The 19048-nt window shown below is 40.5% G+C and overlaps 2 protein-coding genes across 3 annotated transcripts; both read left to right on the top strand.

Annotated features, from left to right (window-relative positions):
* The first annotated feature begins 332 nt into the window (after positions 1-332).
* On the top strand, positions 333-16519 carry LOC101478827 (caspase-8). 2 transcript variants are annotated; one of them, XM_076877049.1, is made up of 9 exons: positions 10447-10604; positions 10730-11073; positions 11718-11762; positions 14325-14365; positions 14506-14544; positions 14639-14747; positions 14902-15029; positions 15399-15778; positions 16238-16516. In XM_076877049.1, the coding sequence occupies exons 2-9, from the start codon at positions 10737-10739 to the stop codon at positions 16371-16373; spliced, it is 1215 nt and encodes a 404-aa protein (XP_076733164.1). In that variant the 5' UTR covers positions 10447-10604; positions 10730-10736; the 3' UTR covers positions 16374-16516. The 2 variants fall into 2 exon arrangements, with proteins under 2 accessions (XP_076733165.1, XP_076733164.1); XM_076877050.1 differs by lacking the exons at positions 10447-10604; positions 10730-11073 and adding an exon at positions 333-629 and having other exon boundaries at positions 16238-16519.
* LOC112436480 (caspase-8-like) lies at positions 3978-5482 on the top strand. Its single transcript, XM_076877052.1, has 4 exons — positions 3978-4190; positions 4316-4418; positions 4501-5032; positions 5121-5482. The coding sequence occupies exons 1-4, from the start codon at positions 4182-4184 to the stop codon at positions 5281-5283; spliced, it is 807 nt and encodes a 268-aa protein (XP_076733167.1). The 5' UTR covers positions 3978-4181; the 3' UTR covers positions 5284-5482.
* Positions 16520-19048: the final 2529 nt, after the last annotated feature.

The following is a 19048-nucleotide window of genomic DNA, read 5'->3' on the forward strand; positions in this document are numbered from 1 at the left end:
AAGACTGTAAGTTTAGCATAAACTTTGATAAAGGTGTCCGAGAGAGAATCGGAGATGCTGTGTTTGCTCCGATGCAACATGACAAAATAAATAAATAAATAAATAAATAAATAAATAAATAAATGGGCTTGTGAAACCACTACACTGAAATAATCTGTAAAAGTCGTGAAACAGACTGAGCTATTTTAATGAGTACTCGTGTCCATTTGCTTTCATTAGAGGTCTTCTGTTTCCAAAGGCATTTGAATGTATCTTTTTTTTTCTCTTGACTATAGTTTCGAATTGCTCAGAAAGGAATTACGTAGTTAACTTCTCTGGCAACACACCAGGAAGCAACAGCGGTTACAATCAGAGGCTCAGTCTTGGATCTCGGTGAAGAATGGCCAAAACTATTAAATCCGCTTTGGCAGACACTCTGGAGAACCTATCAAAGGGGGATTTTGAGAGGTTCTGCCACCAGCTTCTGGACCGCAGAGAAGAGCCGCGGGTAAAACGCAACAGGGTGGAGGGCAAAAGCCGTCTGCAGATCACAGACGTGCTGGTGTCTACTTTTACCGAGGAGCGGGCTCTGACGGTGGTTCTCGAGATCCTGAAAGCGATCGGCTGCAATCAGCTGGCGAAAGAACTCGGTAAGATTAACGACTGTGATTCTGCATCGATAAAGTAAAGCCCGCACAGACGGAGGTCGGAGTTTAATGAGGACTGAGTGTTGGGCTACTGCATGCTACAGAGCAAAAACTTAACGACCGATTGACTAATAACGAGTAACTGGGCTGATGGCAGATTCGCACATTTATACAATAAATTAAATTAACTCCAGTCCCACAATACAATCTGGACTTAGACTTGTTTTAGTAATAATAATCTTATAAAATGTCCTGATCGCTCTGATGGAGCTGCTGGCTGCTTCATTCCTCTGTATAAATGTGCAAGCTTGGTCAGGCTTAGGTAGAAACAGGGTGTCAATGATATGTAAGTTCTTCAGTTCAGGGAAAGTACTTTAAATGTCTTCATCAGTTTGCAGGAGGTTGAGGAAAGTTCTGCAGGTATCTTCTGCTTTACTCATGATCTTATCCACAAGCTCAGTATGTCCCACCACATCTTCCCTGTTGATACTTTCAGTATCTGGAGAAATGTTTGTGTGCAAGGACACAAATCAGTGTTGTGTTCCTGTGACATTGAGTCACAGGCCCACAATGAGCTTATTCACTGTTACAGAGTGAGACGTTACATGCTGGCCATGTTTATAGTCTTATTTCCCAAAGGCCCAGGTCACCAAGGTGACGGGAAAGGACACCAGCTACTCCAGGAAGAGGTACAAGCAGGTGATGAGGAGAAGCGAGTGAGCAGGGCCGTAGGACTCAGGCAGCAAGGAGCATGGACAAGGTGGGAGAGTACCTTGCAGCGCCAAGTCATCATGCAGGAACCCAACTTCCACCAAGTCCGATTCCTCGTGCAGGAAGTATACAGCACCCTACCAAGCCCAGTTAACCTCCATGTGGGCGGGAAGAGTGAGACATCAGACTGTCCGCTGTGCTCTAGAAGAGGCACCCTAGAACACCTCCTCAGGAGCTGCCGAAAGGCCCTGGCTGATGGTCGGTATTGTTGGCGTCACAACCAGGTGCTTAGAGTAGTACCTGAGCAAGCACCATCGCGCTCCAGAGAAGGCAATTTCTTTCATTAAGGCTGGAGAGAAACCCAGGTGTGTCCACAGTAGACTTGTAGTCAAGACCGCCTAATCCGAGACCAAGACAAGACCAAGACCAGAGGGTATCAAGACCAAGACCAAGACCAAGTTGAGACGAGACCGAGACAAAAAAAGTATTTAAACTGCAGCCAGATGCTATTCTATAGACATATGCAGGACACCTTAAACTAGTTTTTTAATTAAGCAGCAAGGCAGAACAAAGTCGGGCCTGTATCAAGACACAGGGACTAAACCCCAATTCAACCAGACCCAGAACTGATCCGCATTAAAACAGGACTACAACAGTAACCAAGAGGGAACCAGAATCAGAACTAGATGATAGTAGCACTAAAAATCATCATAGACCTGCACTACACTTATTTTTTAATTCTACCAAAGTACAATATTTAGATTGAGAAAAGTTTATATAATTATTTAGCCTTGTTGTGCAAACAAGCCTGCATAACTTAATAAATATAGAATTTGAAAAGTAACAAATGGTATCTAAAAAGAAACACTAGATACTAGGTACATGTTCAACCATTTGACTAACATGTGTGTCTCACCTGCTCTTGTTCCATCTCTGTTCTGTCCTCATTCTCTCTCTCCCTCTCTGTTCCTCTCTCTCCCCCTTTGTGCTGACAATCAAGCCAAACACCAACATCATCAAATATACAGTTGAAACCAGATATTTATGTACTCTTCAGATAAAAAACACAAACAGTTTTTTAATTGTAACATCAAATCAGACTAAATGTTTATTTTTTTAGATTGATAAATATAAAAACATATTTGTTAACTTTAAGAGTAAAGAGAGAAACTATCTGTATTTCTTAATTGCAAATGGCACCAGATTGTATTCAAAATTGAGCCACACTTATGGAGCTCCACAATTCTTTTCCTGGTGTTTTGGTTGACATCTCTTGATTTTCCCATGTCAAAGAAACAGGCTCTGTGTTTTGCCTTATATGCATCCACAGCTGTGCCACCAATTTACTCACATGGACTCTACTAACCTATCAGAAGCTTCTTCAGCTCAGAATGGAATCGTCTGGAGTTTTCCTATTAATTAACAATAAACTTAGTGTATATGTGCTCCTAAATTTGATGAAAGTGATTAAAATAGACAGCTCCCTCTTTTTATTCTGACATTTAACTAATTCAAAAGATATTTCAACATTTATTTATCTAAAACAAAAGTTTACTCTAAATTGATGTTTAACAGTAAAAAAAAGTTTTTTATGTTTTCTCCATGAAGTGTATGTAAATATCTGGTTTCAACTGTGAATATACTTTTGTGTATTGAAATTCCTCTTGTTTTGCATAGATATACTGAACATTCAAAGCATAATATATAAAATAACATCTACCTGAGTTTTTTCTTTGAAAGAAGCTCCATATGTCCATTGTTGTGTACATCAGTACACAATTGAAACCGATTTAGAGAGTTTGTTTATCCGTGGAGGGAAACAACTGAAAATATGAAATGTAAGCTAAGACTCTCTAAAAAATCAGCATTGCTGTTCGGCTTTTTATTTATCCATTTGTTGATCAAAAAAAAGTCAAAAAAGTAAGAAATCTTTGGGGGTACTTTGATTCATTTTGGGGGTGCTTCAGCACCACCAAAAATGGGCTAAAATCGCCCCTGGTTTAACCCTTTAAAGCCAGACGGAGCGGGAACGCTCCGTTTTGAGTAACTATTTTTAAATCCCGGTAGCACTGCAACCACGTAAGCTAGCGCAATAATTTTTTTGCATATGAAACCAGAGGAATTGTACTTACATCTTATGCCATCAGCTTGTCCTAGGTCACAGTTTCCTTCCACATATAGCTTTGCAAAAACTGCATAAAAAGCACTTGCAGGAACCAAATCATAATATTCCAGAAACACGCTTTGCCGATCCGATCAGCTGTTCGTAACACTTCCTGCGTCCATCAGCGTTAACTATCGCATGTCCGCCATGACCTGCCTTTTGCGGGAATGTAGTATTTTACCATCAGGGCCTCATGAGCCTATACTGGTGTTTTTAAAAGTTATGTTTTACTTTAGCATAACTTTAGCATTTTAGCATTCAGCATGTCAGCCCAAAATGCAATAAGGAGCAATAAAACAGCCATTCATGAGAGTCTGTCCGGAGACCACAGGCTAATTCTCAACAAAGTTTATGAGAATAAGCTGATCACTCAGCGGGAGTACAACAATCTTGAAAGTATAAATAACGCAAATGTGGAGACATACGTCATTGAGCTCGTGGATAAGATCATGAATAAAGGAGAAGAAACATGCAAACCGATGGCGCCATTAAAGACACTTTCCCTCAGCTGGCGAGTTTACAGCTGAGTTGTACCCCCCTTTTATCCGAGCCTGTCCAAGTGTCAGCATGGTAACACACACGCGTAACACTGTATAGAAACACTGCGTCTCCTGTTGTGTTTGGTTGTTTACCTCAGTTTTATTGTTCTTCCCTCACATGTTCTGCCACAAGATGGGAATATGTCACAGGTAAGATACTGATGCAGAAACAGCCTCCTACACTTGTGACATTGCTTGAGACAGATATGTAGATGAGATTCTGTGGTTACGCATCCTGTAGTAACACGTGTAAAATCTTGGTGTCCACTCTTTAGGATGTTTATCAAATCAACAGCCGGCCCGTCGGCCTCTGCGTGATCATAAACAATAAGAACTTCAAGGATGGTTCACAGAGAAGAGGAACAGATAAAGACGCCCGTAAGTTTCAGGGGCAGATTTTTTATTCTTTCTTGTTAGTATCTGGTGCTTAAATATTTTTCTCTAATTACATTTTTTGCAGAAAGCTTGGCAGAGGTGTTCAGCTGGCTGGGCTTCAGAGTGCTGATGTGTAAAGACCTCACCAGGGATCAGATGGATCAGGCACTGACGTTTGTTGCTTCCCTGGCAGACATGTCTCAGCTGCAGAAGTTCAACTTTAAAGAGTGGGATGGCAGCAGCTTTGTTGATCCTCGGAAGGTCCTTGAGCACGGTGATGCTTTCATCTGCTCTATTCTGAGTTACGGAAAAAAGGGTGTAGTTTTGGGAACTGACAGGGACCCCCTCCCCATTATAGAAATTACTAGAAAGTTCAGTGGGTGTGACCAGTCCGTCCTCACCGGTAAGCCCAAAGTGTTCGTGATCCAGGCCTGCCAAGGAAGTAACATACAGCGTGGAGCGCAGCTGATGGAGACTTCACCGTCTACCATCCTTGAGGATGCTGATGTTCTGGTTGCCATGGCCACTGTTGCAGGTCGTGCTTCATTCAGACATATAGTCGATGGAAGCTGGTTCGTTCAGTCTCTTTGTGAGCAGCTGAAGGAGCGCTGTCCCAGGTAATTGTTTTAAAATCACCAAACACATCTGCACACTGACCCTGACAGTAGTAGTAACATGTTTTTGTATCTCTATAAATGCTCTTAGGGGTGAGGACATCGTCTCCATCCTCCACTACGTGAACAATGATGTAGCAAATAGAGAGGTTTCCTTGTGCTCCCAGTCTGGTGAAGTCAAGCTAGGCAGGCAGATGCCTGAACCGAAGTTCACTCTGACGAAGAAACTTGTGCTGCAACCTCAGCACAGCTGAAGTCATCATGGAAACACAGCACACCTTACTGTGTAACTAGGGATGCATGATTAGCTCAGTTTCTTATAATGTTTCTTAAAATGTTGCTTTCATATTTTCCCTCTTTTTTCATCATTTTAAATCTTTTATTTTTCTAAATCTTAATCTCACATTGCAGTGTTGCATTTTATACTGTCACAGTTTTATATCAAAGAATAAATCTGACTGTGAACACAACTGGGGAGAAAAAAATTTTTATTCGTGTTGGGAGGTTTTTACATGTGCTGCAGTAAAGCTTCACGGGAGCTTTGCCTAAACTGAGTCTTTACATTCTTAAACCTAGTAACATTATTAAATCACTCGAAAAGCTAAAAAAAAAGTTTTCAAACAATAGATTTCTGTTTAGGCTCAAATCAGTTTGATGTTTCAAGGCTCACACTGATGAAATAATAACTCCCTTCAAAAACATCAAGCCAAAAGTAATCAGCCAGGTTTGAAAATGTAGGAAGTAGAAGTAAAAAGTTGCCACAAAAAAATACTCAAGTAGATATACCTTATAACTCTACTTAGTACAGTAACAAAATATTTGTACTTCTTTACTGCCCACCTCTGCTGTAGTGCCCGTCAAGCTTAAAGCATGCACTGTTGATAGTTCAGCTGAAGTGTAATCACAAGTGAACCTCAAACGTGGTGTGTTGCACATTCTTTTAGATCCAAACCAATTCAATAAAACTTTATTGAGCCCGAAGGAAATTGGGTAACAGACCTACCACACCTACAAGTAGCATTACTGGCTGCAGAGTGAGAGGGAAACTAAACCTTCATGGAGTTATTTCAGGTACAAGGGCTTTTTTTCTGCTATCAATTTGTTATTTTTAGGTTTTATGTTTAACCCCGACTTTGTTGTAATTATGCAATTTAGAGTTTTTGTACCTTTTTGATAGTATGGCTGGTTTCATTATGTTTATGCACAGTAAAATTCACTGAGTAAATTTTACTCAAATTGAAAAAGAATTTACTCTAAAAAAGACAGTATGGTTGGTAGCCGAAGAGTCTCTGCAATCTTACAGCCCCAGTCTAATGCATTTAAAGAGAGCATTTTACCTGGTCCAGTGGTCAGTCTCTTGGGGTCAAACGTCTGCCAAATGAAAGCAATATGATTTTGATGTTTTATTGCCAATGTTTCAGTTAAATTTTTGAAACTTTTCAATTGTTTCTTAATTATTAAGAATTCATCCAGTAATGGATAAAGTTAAAAATATTAAAAAGTACATATGAAGTTTCTGTCCTAAGTTTTAAGAAAAGGTTTGCAGTGACTCGAATCCACTGAACGGCTACCCTGAGGTACCCCTGAGCAAGGTACCGTCCCTACACACTGCTCCCCGGGCGCCTGCTTAGTGGCTGCCCACTGCTTCACTGAGTGAATGGGTCAAATGCAGAGAAAAACAAGTAATTTCCCCATGGGGATCAATAAAGTATCCATTATTATTATTAATTTTCATTTAGTTATTGTTTTGGATTTTTTTTTTCCATTTTCTTTTTTATACAGAAAAAACCCAACTAACCAGGTCTGCTGGTTGTTGCAACAGCTCAGTGTTGCTAGCTTTAATTGACAAATATTGACGATTTGTGTTGAAATAAGTAGTTAGAAATACTACTACTTAGTTATTAATGGTTACTGATCATCTGAACATTTAACCACAGTTCAGCTGGTGCACCCTGCTCCAAGTCAGGTTTAAAAATCAGACACAAATCCACAAAAATAACTTCAGAAAAGTCTCAAAGCAGAATCTTAAAAAATACTCCTAATTTTATTAGCAATACAAGTATCAGCTCAACAGCTGACCGCTCAGACACTCACAGGTCCTCTGCCTTTCCAGAAGTAGGACCTCACCTCCATTTGACTGGAGCCCTCATGTGATAGAACATGCGAGGGAATCAGAGAGAAACAGAGTTGCACATCCAACCTGAACATGATCTCAGACACAACATTTCTCTGTGTGTAATTACTATGCTGAAGTAACGAAGCTTGGTCAGGCTTAGGTAGAAACAGGGTGTCAATGATATGTAAGTTCTTCAGTTCAGGGAAAGTACTTTAAATGTCTTCATCAGTTTGCAGGAGGTTGAGGAAAGTTCTGCAGGTATCTTCTGCTTTACTCATGATCTTATCCACAAGCTCAGTATGTCCCACCACATCTTCCCTGTTGATACTTTCAGTATCTGGAGAAATGTTTGTGTGCAAGGACACAAATCAGTGTTGTGTTCCTGTGACATTGAGTCACAGGAACACAATGAGCTTATTCACTGTTACAGAGTGAGACGTTACATGCTGGCCATGTTTATAGTCTTATTTCCCAAAGGCCCAGGTCACCAAGGTGCCGGGAAAGGACACCAGCTACTCCAGGAAGAGGTACAAGCAGGTGATGAGGAGAAGCGAGTGAGCAGGGCCGTAGGACTCAGGCAGCAAGGAGCATGGACAAGGTGGGAGAGTACCTTGCAGCGCCAAGTCATCATGCAGGAACCCAACTTCCACCAAGTCCGATTCCTCGTGCAGGAAGTATACAGCACCCTACCAAGCCCAGTTAACCTCCATGTGGGCGGGAAGAGTGAGACATCAGACTGTCCGCTGTGCTCTAGAAGAGGCAACCTAGAACACCTCCTCAGGAGCTGCCGAAAGGCCCTGGCTGATGGTCGGTATCGTTGGCGTCACAACCAGGTGCTTAGAGTAGTACCTGAGCAAGCACCATCACCAATTCAACCAGACCCAGAACTGATCCGCATTAAAACAGGACTACAACAGTAACCAAGAGGGAACCAGAATCAGAACTAGATGATAGTAGCACTAAAAATCATCATAGACCTGCACTACACTTATTTTTTAATTCTACCAAAGTACAATATTTAGATTGAGAAAAGTTTATATAATTATTTAGCCTTGTTGTGCAAACAAGCCTGCATAACTTAATAAATATAGAATTTGAAAAGTAACAAATGGCATCTAAAAAGAAACACTAGATACTAGGTACATGTTCAACCATTTGACTAACATGTGTGTCTCACCTGCTCTTGTTCCATCTCTGTTCTGTCCTCATTCTCTCTCTCCCTCTCTGTTCCTCTCTCTCCCCCTTTGTGCTGACAATCAAGCCAAACACCAACATCATCAAATATACAGTTGAAACCAGATATTTATGTACTCTTCAGATAAAAACACAAACACTTTTTTAATTGTAACATCAAATCAGACTAAATGTTTATTTTTTTAGATTGATAAATATAAAAAACATATTTGTTAACTTTAAGAGTAAAGAGAGAAACTATCTGTATTTCTTAATTGTAAATGGCACCAAATTGTATTCAAAATTGAGCCACACTTATGGAGCTCCACAATTCTTTTCCTGGTGTTTTGATTGACATCTCTTGATTTTCCCATGTCAAAGAAACAGGCTCTGTGTTTTGCCTTATATGCATCCACAGGTGTGCCACCAGTTTACTCACATGGACTCTACTAACCTATCAGAAGCTTCTTCAGCTCAGAATGGAATCGTCTGGAGTTTTCCTATTAATTAACAATAAACTTAGTGTATATGTGCTCCTAAATTTGATGAAAGTGATTAAAATAGACAGCTCCCTCTTTTTATTCTGACATTTAACTAATTCAAAAGATATTTCAACATTTATTTATCTAAAACAAAAGTTTACTCTAAATTGATGTTTAACAGTAAAAAAAAGTTTTTATGTTTTCTCCATAAAGTGTATGTAAATATCTGGTTTCAACTGTGAATATACTGTTGTGTATTGAAATTCCTCTTGTTTTGCATAGATATACTGAACATTCAAAGCATAATATATAAAATAACATCTACCTGAGTTTTTTCTTTGAAAGAAGCTCCATATGTCCATTGTTGTGTACATCAGTACACAATTGAAACCGATTTAGAGAGTTTGTTTATCCGTGGAGGGAAACAACTGAAAATATGAAATGTAAGCTAAGACTCTCTAAAAAATCAGCATTGCTGTTCGGCTTTTTATTTATCCATTTGTTGATCAAAAAAAAGTCAAAAAAGTAAGAAATCTTTGGGGGTACTTTGATTCATTTTGGGGGTGCTTCAGCACCACCAAAAATGGGCTAAAATCGCCCCTGGTTTAACCCTTTAAAGCCAGACGGAGCGGGAACGCTCCGTTTTGAGTAACTATTTTTAAATCCCGGTAGCACTGCAACCACGTAAGCTAGCGCAATAATTTTTTTGCATATGAAACCAGAGGAATTGTACTTACATCTTATGCCATCAGCTTGTCCTAGGTCACAGTTTCCTTCCACATATAGCTTTGCAAAAACTGCATAAAAAGCACTTGCAGGAACCAAATCATAATATTCCAGAAACACGCTTTGCCGATCCGATCAGCTGTTCGTAACACTTCCTACGTCCATCAGCGTTAACTATCGCATGTCCGTCCTGACCTGCCTTTTGCGGGAATGTAGTTTTTTACCATCAGGGCCTCATGAGCCTATACTGGTGTTTTTAAAAGTTATGTTTTACTTTATGACTTTCTGTGTCATTTCTGGGATGCTTAGGACTCATATTGCACTGCTGGAAATAGTTTATTTTGATGCATACGCTGTTTTTTTTGCAAATTTGCATTATAATATTTATTTTTGTTTTATTTTTATGTTTTATTTAGTATATAAAAATTGGTGTATTTCAAAAATAAAAATATGAAGACACTTAAAACAAATTTCCTGTGGTGGGAAACTATTTTGTGCAACTTTTTTGTATTTACAGTTTTGAGGGATAAGCCTCTTAAATTTCTCTAACTACAAATATATGTTAAAAAAACAAAAACGATTTTCAATTTTTTTGTAGTTTATTGCACTTTTTTGCAATTTATGTAATTACTATGCACTTAATGCATACATATTATTAAAATTTGGGCTATAATGGTTGTACTGATGTATATCAACTTGAAATGCTCCCAAAAATTGCACTACAGCATGTAAAAATATAATATAAGCTCTGGCGGACTTGGTTCTATGGTAGGTCTTAAAGGGTTAATCATTATTTACAATTCAAAGATCGTGTATGGGCACGCACATTTTGCATCGTCATGTGGTGCAGTGATGCCTGCGTGCTGCAGCACAGCTTTTTCTCAGTGCTACATGGCTGTAAACCTGTTATTCCTGCTGTCGAGAAGTACAGGGCACTTTTGTACAGCATGTAGTCGTTATCATAGGATCTGAGAGTCACTTCCGAGTTTGTTCTGAGAACGCAGGATAGTTTCGTGTTGGATGTTATTTCAAAGAAGGAACGAGGTTTCGTTTTCAAGGACAGAAGTTCCAACTGACCGTAAGAGAATTACGTTTTATGTAATATAATGTGCAGCTATTATTACGATAGTAAGCTGTAATAAACCACTTCCTTCTCATAGACAGTAGTGTTTAGGATCACCTCTGACTCTTTCCTTTGCGCAGATTCAGCATGTCAGCCCAAAATGCAATAAGGAGCAATAAAACAGCCATTCATGAGATTCTGTCCGGAGACCACGGGCTAATTCTCAACAAAGTTTATGAGAATAAGCTGATCACTCAGCGGGAGTACAACAATCTTAAAAGCATCAACAGTGCAAATGCGGAGACATACGTCAATGACCTCGTGGATAAGATCATGAATAAAGGAGAAGAAACATGCAAAGACTTCCTGAACCTCCTGCAAACTGATGGCGCCATTAAAGAAACTTTCCCTCCACTGGCGAGTTTACAGCTGAGTTGTACCCCCCTTTTATCCGAGCCTGTCCAAGTGTCTTCATGTCAGCATGGTAACACACACACGTAACACTGTATAGAAACACTGTTTCTGATAGAATGAAGAGTAAACTGATATATTAAATATTCCTTTATTGGGTGAGAAAATCAGACCATGTCATAACTGCTTTAAGTCATACAGAATAGATATCAGAGCCTTAAACAGGCTGACTTCTGCTAAATGGGTCAAACTGGGCAGAAAGTATACAAACACATAACATCCTTATAGAATATGATGTAACACTATAGATCAACTTACCTCAGAATATATAAACCATATAAACAATTACAGCAATATGATGCAACAAACACAGCAGTACTACTGATCCAAAATACTCAAAGCTTCATAGAACTGAAACAAACGTTTATTTTTAGCTCCAATCTGCTGCTGATACATACTTTAGGTTTCTGAACATTAAACTTGTTTCTGCCTTTCATAGTGTGTAACTTCAAGGCCCTGAGTACTTTCTCCCACACTGAAAACACTGGGATGATAAAATTATTTGAACATTACCTAATAAGACTGATTCAGGACAGACAATTAGTTATTTTAAACTTTTCTATGTGTGATGTTTTAATATTACTGTTCTTCTCTGTGTGATCGACTGAAACACCATCACAGGGATCGGACTCTAACACTGTGTCTTCATTTTTGCAGAGGATGCTACAGGTGGAAACTTCTCAAAACCTGATCCCGGTGACAGTGAGTTTCTGCGCTCTTTTACCTTTCCGGCTATGAGACGTGGCTGATTTACTGTTTTCCTTTACTCTTTACCAATATTTCACAGTATAGACAAGCGCTACTTTTGTACTTTTGACAACAACATTTGAGTTAGTTTTAATCTAAAGTCTAAATTCTTTTAGCTTTAGTCTGTGAACGCGTTTTCATGGGAGCGCGGAAGCTTTCTCTGCCCCTCACACCCTGATTATCGACAGCAGATCAAATTGCGCGTAAAAGGGGAGTGACTTATTGGATCGCTCCACCCATCTCTATACACAGTTAATGAATTCTGGATGAGTTCTTGTCTCTCCAAAACATTCTGTTCTCGATTTTATTAGTTGAGTGTCAGTACATTTAATCATAGGTGTTGTCCTCGTGCATTAATTTTCATTTAGTTATTGTTTTGGGTTTTTTTTTCCATTTTCTTTTTTATACAGAAAAAACCCAACTAACCAGGGCTGCTGGTTGTTGCAACAGCTCAGTGTTGCTAGCTTTAATTGACAAATATTGACGATTTGTGTTGAAATAAGTAGTTAGAAATACTACTACTTAGTTATTAATGGTTACTGATCATCTGAACATTTAACCACAGTTCAGCTGGTGCACCCTGCTCCAAGTCAGGTTTAAAAATCAGACACAAATCCACAAAAATAACTTCAGAAAAGTCTCAAAGCAGAATCTTAAAAAATACTCCTAATTTTATTAGCAATACAAGTATCAGCTCTACAGCTGACCGCTCAGACACTCACAGGTCCTCTGCCTTTCCAGAAGTAGGACCTCACCTCCATTTGACTGGAGCCCTCATGTGATAGAACATGCGAGGGAATCAGAGAGAAACAGAGTTGCACATCCAACCTGAACATGATCTCAGACACAACATTTCTCTGTGTGTAATTACTATGCTGAAGTAACGAAGCTTGGTCAGGCTTAGGTAGAAACAGGGTGTCAATGATATGTAAGTTCTTCAGTTCAGGGAAAGTACTTTAAATGTCTTCATCAGTTTGCAGGAGGTTGAGGAAAGTTCTGCAGGTATCTTCTGCTTTACTCATGATCTTATCCACAAGCTCAGTATGTCCCACCACATCTTCCCTGTTGATACTTTCAGTATCTGGAGAAATGTTTGTGTGCAAGGACACAAATCAGTGTTGTGTTCCTGTGACATTGAGTCACAGGCCCACAATGAGCTTATTCACTGTTACAGAGTGAGACGTTACATGCTGGCCATGTTTATAGTCTTATTTCCCAAAGGCCCAGGTCACCAAGGTGCCGGGAAAGGACACCAGCTACTCCAGGAAGAGGTACAAGCAGGTGATGAGGAGAAGCGAGTGAGCAGGGCCGTAGGACTCAGGCAGCAAGGAGCATGGACAAGGTGGGAGAGTACCTTGCAGCGCCAAGTCATCATGCAGGAACCCAACTTCCACCAAGTCCGATTCCTCGTGCAGGAAGTATACAGCACCCTACCAAGCCCAGTTAACCTCCATGTGGGGGGGAAGAGTGAGACATCAGACTGTCTGCTGTGCTCTAGAAGAGGCAACCTAGAACACCTCCTCAGGAGCTGCCGAAAGGCCCTGGCTGATGGTCGGTATCGTTGGCGTCACAACCAGGTGCTTAGAGTAGTACCTGAGCAAGCACCATCACGCTCCAGAGAAGGCAATTTCTTTCATTAAGGCTGGAGAGAAACCCAGGTGTGTCCACAGTTAACAGCTGGCCTCCTCAGCACAGTCTCAGATTGGCAGCAACAGGCTGACCGGGGTAAACAGCTAAAATTCCCCCAGCACATCTTAAAAACTTCCCTCTAGCCACACATGATCATCACTTCTGAGGCCTCAAAACAACTGATTATGCTGGAACTTACAGTGCCCTGGGAAGAGCGGATCAAGGAGGCCAACGAGAGGAAATGCGCTGAGGACCAGGAACTAGTGCAGGGAAAGGGGTTGGGAGACATTCTATGAGTCCATAGAAGTGGGATGAAGGGACTTTGCAGGTCAATCACTCTGCAAAGTCCTCGGCCGGCTAGGTGTGGGTGGGCCAGCCAAGAAGAGGGCCATCCAGGCTATGAGTGAAACTGCAGAGAGAGCCACAAAGGTGGCTGTGGATAAAGAGAGCGGATCTGTGGATAGCTATTGGTACGCAAGTTGTGGCCTGATTACCCCTGACTTGGTCGCCAGGGTGAGGATGTATGATTTTGCGAGTCCCGAAACACCTGATTACTCCAGGATACATCGCCGAAGATGCATACCAGTGCATCCAGGAGATGTTTCTTGCATAGTTAATGTTAAAAATATTAAAAAGTACATATGAAGTTTTTCTAAAGTTTGGGTCACTGAGGGCACTTTTGTGTAGCCTCTTAGCATTATATGAGGATCTGAGAGTCAGAGACAGATGTTACTTTGCTGCATGAAGCAGTGCAGAAGCCGGATCAACAACTGGCAATTATTTTAGAGAACTACACACAAAGTACAGGATGCACTTCCATATACCAGAACATGCACGCATGAAATTGTACATGTTGGTAACACCATCGAATGATTGTGATCATTACAGGGGCCCGGCATCCACAGCAGCAGTTCAGCATGGATATTGAGGTATATGTGTGTGTATATGTGTGTCTGTAAATGTGTGTATATGTGTGTATATGTGTATATGTGTGTCTGTAAATGTGTGTTTCTGAGCAGTTAATGTTGCAGTTTGTCAGTTTGCTGACCGCTGTGTTTTATTCCCACAGAGGACCCATGAGCCACTGCCCACTCCTCCTCCTAATGAGGTAATTCATTCACAGGTTCTCATGCTTTCATTCATTCTTTTGTCACATCAGTGACATTTATCATCAGTCTGTTTTCTGTGTTTGTGTCCTGTAGTCAGACTACTACACTCTGACTCATAACCCACGTGGTTGGTGCGTGGTCTTCAACAATGAGATCTTCACAGGAGGTCTGAATAATCGAAAAGGAACTCAGGAGGATGCAGGTACAGTTCTTGCCTTTAAACAATGACCTGATTTATCTATGACTGTTTTATCTGGAAGCTCCTGAGCCCTGTAACAATTAATGCATATATACGTATGCCATGACCATGTAATGTACTTATAATCCTTCTTTTGCTTCTTTTCTGTCTGATACAGATACTCTGAAAGAAGTGTTCACTCGCTTAGGTTTTCAAGTGAAGATACACAACAACTGTACTGCAGAGCAGATGGAGAAGAAAATAAATGATCTTGGCAAGAATAATTTCAAAAGTGATGATGGCTTGGTGCGTAGTCACACATCTTCAGAGTTGTAGTACTTCATACACATGCACTTATTTTGAAATTATTTTGAAAAAAGAGTTATCTGAGAAGATAATACAAGCAGCGAGCTCTGAGGCTCTTACCATAAACATAACCTACAGACACTTTACCATAAAACCATAACTTCTCAGTATTACATTTACATTTTTTCAGCTATTGTTTATCATTTACTGTGCAGATATGCGGTATCAGGCTTCTCAAAAAGGTCTTAGATCAGCACATTTCTAAAAAATGTCACCATGTAGTGCATGTCTCTGTGATTGTAACAGCAGCAACATGTCAGCAGTAGTGTTAGTATAAATAATAAAACATAGGTCTACCTCTGATTTAAGGTGGTGTTCGTGCTTTCACATGGAGAAAAGGGGTGTGTCTTTGGCACTGATGGGGGAAAGGTGTTCCTGAAAGAGCTGACGGACCCCTTTACAAGTGGAAGAGCTCCAACCTTGACAGGGAAGCCCAAACTCTTCTTCATTCAAGCCTGTCAAGGTGATGGATACCAAAAAGGATACCGTCCCTGCAGTAGAGAGGACGAGAACCGAAAAAAAGAAGCATGGCAAGCTGACGCTTCAATCCCTGATGAGACAGTGCCTGAGCTAGCAGACTTTCTGATCGGCATGTCCACAGTAGAGGAGTGCAAGTCCTTTCGAAACAAACGCACAGGATCTATCTACATCCAGGAACTGTGCAAACAGCTGAAAATAGCAGCAGAAAGGTGAGTTAAAATGATTAGTTTCTTTATAACAGACCACACCACTGTCATATGGGAAGGTTGTAGTGCAGTAGTTTCCTACAGAGTAGATTTTTTAAAATGTCACATACAGTTAGGTCCATAGAATTTTGGACAAAAACAAAAATGTAGTCGTTTTTCCTTTTTAGAATACCTCAATAAATTTTCACACAATCATGATGTGACTCAAGTGAAGACTTTGAGCTTTGAGTTTTACAAAACAGTTTAACAGTTCCAAAATTACTCATCTTTACACAAACTCCACCATTTTCTGAGACTCAAAAGTAATGAGGGAAGGCAAATCAAATGCATCAAATCGCTGTACATTTCTGTCTGCCTGCTTTTGGTGCTTTCAGACATGGTGTTGGCATGAGTTGGGTGTTTTGTTAAAATTTTGAAACTATCCAAAATGTGTCCTTTTTTATTCTCATGTTGTCCTTGCAGCCAGGTGATGGACGATATCCTCACTGTCCTGACACGTGTGAACAGGGAGATCAGCAAAGGAGAGTTTTTATCCTACAAACAAATGCCGGAGCCCAAATACACTCTCACCAAGAAGCTTGTCCTCAAATATATATGACCTGACTGTGACCAAATACAACACTGCAAGTCTGCACAATTCCTGCATAGAAAAATGTTTTTCACCTCAGAATCATACATTCTTTCTTGGGCCTATATGCTATTTACCTAAATTAAATTTTTAATAGGAAAGACATGTTTGTTTGGTTTTTTGTCATGAAATAAAAAAAACATTAAAGTGGTTTGTATTATTTAAGCAGCTGCCAAAAAGAAACATTACAGGTAAAGGAGGTGCAGAGGTGCTCTGCCATGTCCACACTAATTCATTTTCGTTTGAAAACACATCTTTTTCTCTCTGTTTTGGCTTTCCGTCCACACTCAGATAACGTTTTTGGTGAAGGGAAACAGAGCTTTTTGAAAACGCTCTCCAAAGCAGATACATTTGAAAACGTTTTTGCGTCGCAGTGTGGACAGCAAACCCGGAGCCTTTACGAAAACAATGACACATTTTAGTCACATGATGCAGTCATTAAACTAAGATAGCGGAGGGCATTATACAGCAGTTGTTTAGTTTGCTCTCAGTTTTGACAGCCCTAATAAAGTTTAATATCAGTCTGTACATGTTCCAGATAGCTTTTCTTCAAATTCTTTCATTCTCACTCGCTTTTGCAACTTTGTACTTCTGTGTTAATCGCAGCAACAACGCCACATCATTGTCAGTCCATTAAAAAACAACTGTGTTTTTCCTCAACATTTTGCCGTGACGTTTCAAAGAGCCTAAACAGCGGACCGATATGATGCAGGTCGAATCGTCTTATGTTTCACAGATGTGTAAGCGGTTTTAGTCGTTTCAGCGTGGATGAACAACTGTTCGGAAACGATTGAAAATGATAGTGTGGACACTGAGCGTTTTTAGACGAAAACGGATTAGTGTAAGCGTAGTATAAATTTCAGCTTCAAACCATGACAGAGATACGCCATATAGACACTGTTGTACTTCCCTCTCGACCTCTGTACACAGTGACAACCACAGGTGAATGAGACAGGTTGTATAAAGCACTTTTGAGTACTCGGAAAAGAAAAAAGCGTCATATATAAATCACTCATCATTTGAACCAAAAAATTAGAATTTGGATCCGTCGCTGCATAAGACATGGACTGATTTCATTGCAGTTCTTGTGTAATCTTGCATGCCTCAACCCATTCTTCTCATCTGGGTGGACAGTCACCCTTCCACTAAGACTTTTTCTGATGATGCTTCAGTGAACAGAAGCTGGATAAACTGAAGGGCCAGATCTCTCGGGTCCTTTGTCGGGTCTTTGCTAGATTTTCTTCATATTTATTAGGGACATGACTTTCATATACTGTTGTAAATAGTTTTTAAAGGTCTGCTACATCCTCTTCTGTCCTTTTCATAAGGACACACAGTACACAATGCATCCAATAAATTTGAAGAGACGTGCTTTTGGAACAGGCTGCTAACAATAAATTGTCTAAAAATACTAACGGAAAAACATTCCTCAGGTCAGATACAAGGATTGGATTGAAAATGAGTAAAAAAGCAGCCAATGTCCACAAAAAACCCTTTGAATGACTTTCAGAAAGCCTATAGGATTAATGTTCAAGATCATTTTGAAAAATAACAAAGTTTGGCTACTTGGAAGCAAAACATAAAGAAATTAACGACTTGCACAGTACTCTATAATATATCTCACTTAAATCTTCCTTATGTTAAATCATGAATGAGCTGATCTGCAGAGGGCACATATAAAAGATGTTTTCAGGTTACCTCTGACGCATGTAAATATCAGCTTCATCATAACGCTGGCCTTCATTAGCCTGAGAGAAATTCAGCATATTTGATGAGCTTGTTTACATCACTTTGTAAAACTTCAGAATCCAAATAATAACAGCTCAAATTATATCAGGTGAAAGGAGTCAAAACTCTGCAAAGTGTGGAAGACTCGTGCGCCAGCAGCAGAGAGCACTTTAGGAGAGCGCGTGGATTCAGTAATGTGACACGCGAATGATGAAAATGAGTCTGCGCCTTTCAGGCCTCGCTGTGTGGGTGTGCCTTCAGAGAGACTCTTCCAGAGCCCAAATGGGTTAAAGATTGTGTTGAATCCCTGACCCGGAGTGGGCACTCCTCCCTTTTCCGGCTGCGGACCATGGCCTCAGATTTGGAGGTGCTGATTCTCATTCCCATCGCTTCACACTCGGCGGCGAACCGTTCCAAGGCAAGCTGGACGCCATCAACTGACGAAGCCAACAGGACCACATCATCTGCGAAAAGCAGAGATGAGATCCTGAGACCACCAAAGAGAAAGCCTTCTGCCACTTGGCTACGCCTAGAAATTCTGTCCATTCTAATGGACCGATTCTGTTCATCATAAAAATTAAGAACAGAATCGTTGACAAAGTGCAGACCTGGCGGAGCCAAACACACACCAGGAACAAGTCCGACTTATTGCCGGCTATGCAGACCAAGCTCTTGCAACAATCGTATAAGGACTGAATGGCCCATAGCAATGGGCCAGACACCCCACACTCCCGGAGCACCCCCCACAGGACCCCCCGAGGGACATGGTCAAATGCCTTCTCCAAGTCCACAAAACACATGTAGACTGGTTGGGCAAATTCCCATGCGCCATCGAGTATCCTCGAGAGGGTAAGGAGCTGGTCCAGTGTTCCACGGCCAGGACGAAAACCGCATTGTTCCTCCTGTATCCGAGGTTC

This window comes from Maylandia zebra, linkage group LG18 (genome assembly GCF_041146795.1).
Source record: "Maylandia zebra isolate NMK-2024a linkage group LG18, Mzebra_GT3a, whole genome shotgun sequence".
Classification (NCBI taxonomy): Eukaryota; Metazoa; Chordata; class Actinopteri; order Cichliformes; family Cichlidae; genus Maylandia; species Maylandia zebra.

Coding starts and splice junctions, on each gene's coding strand:
- LOC101478827 (XM_076877049.1), top strand. CDS start 10,737: ATGTCAGCCCAAAATGCAATAAGGAGCAATAAAACAGCCATTCATGAG. Junction 14,545..14,638: donor CCACTCCTCCTCCTAATGAG/GTAATTCATTCA, acceptor TGTGTCCTGTAG/TCAGACTACTACACTCTGAC. Junction 15,779..16,237: donor CTGAAAATAGCAGCAGAAAG/GTGAGTTAAAAT, acceptor TTGTCCTTGCAG/CCAGGTGATGGACGATATCC.
- LOC112436480 (XM_076877052.1), top strand. Junction 4,419..4,500: donor AGGAACAGATAAAGACGCCC/GTAAGTTTCAGG, acceptor CATTTTTTGCAG/AAAGCTTGGCAGAGGTGTTC. Junction 5,033..5,120: donor CTGAAGGAGCGCTGTCCCAG/GTAATTGTTTTA, acceptor AAATGCTCTTAG/GGGTGAGGACATCGTCTCCA.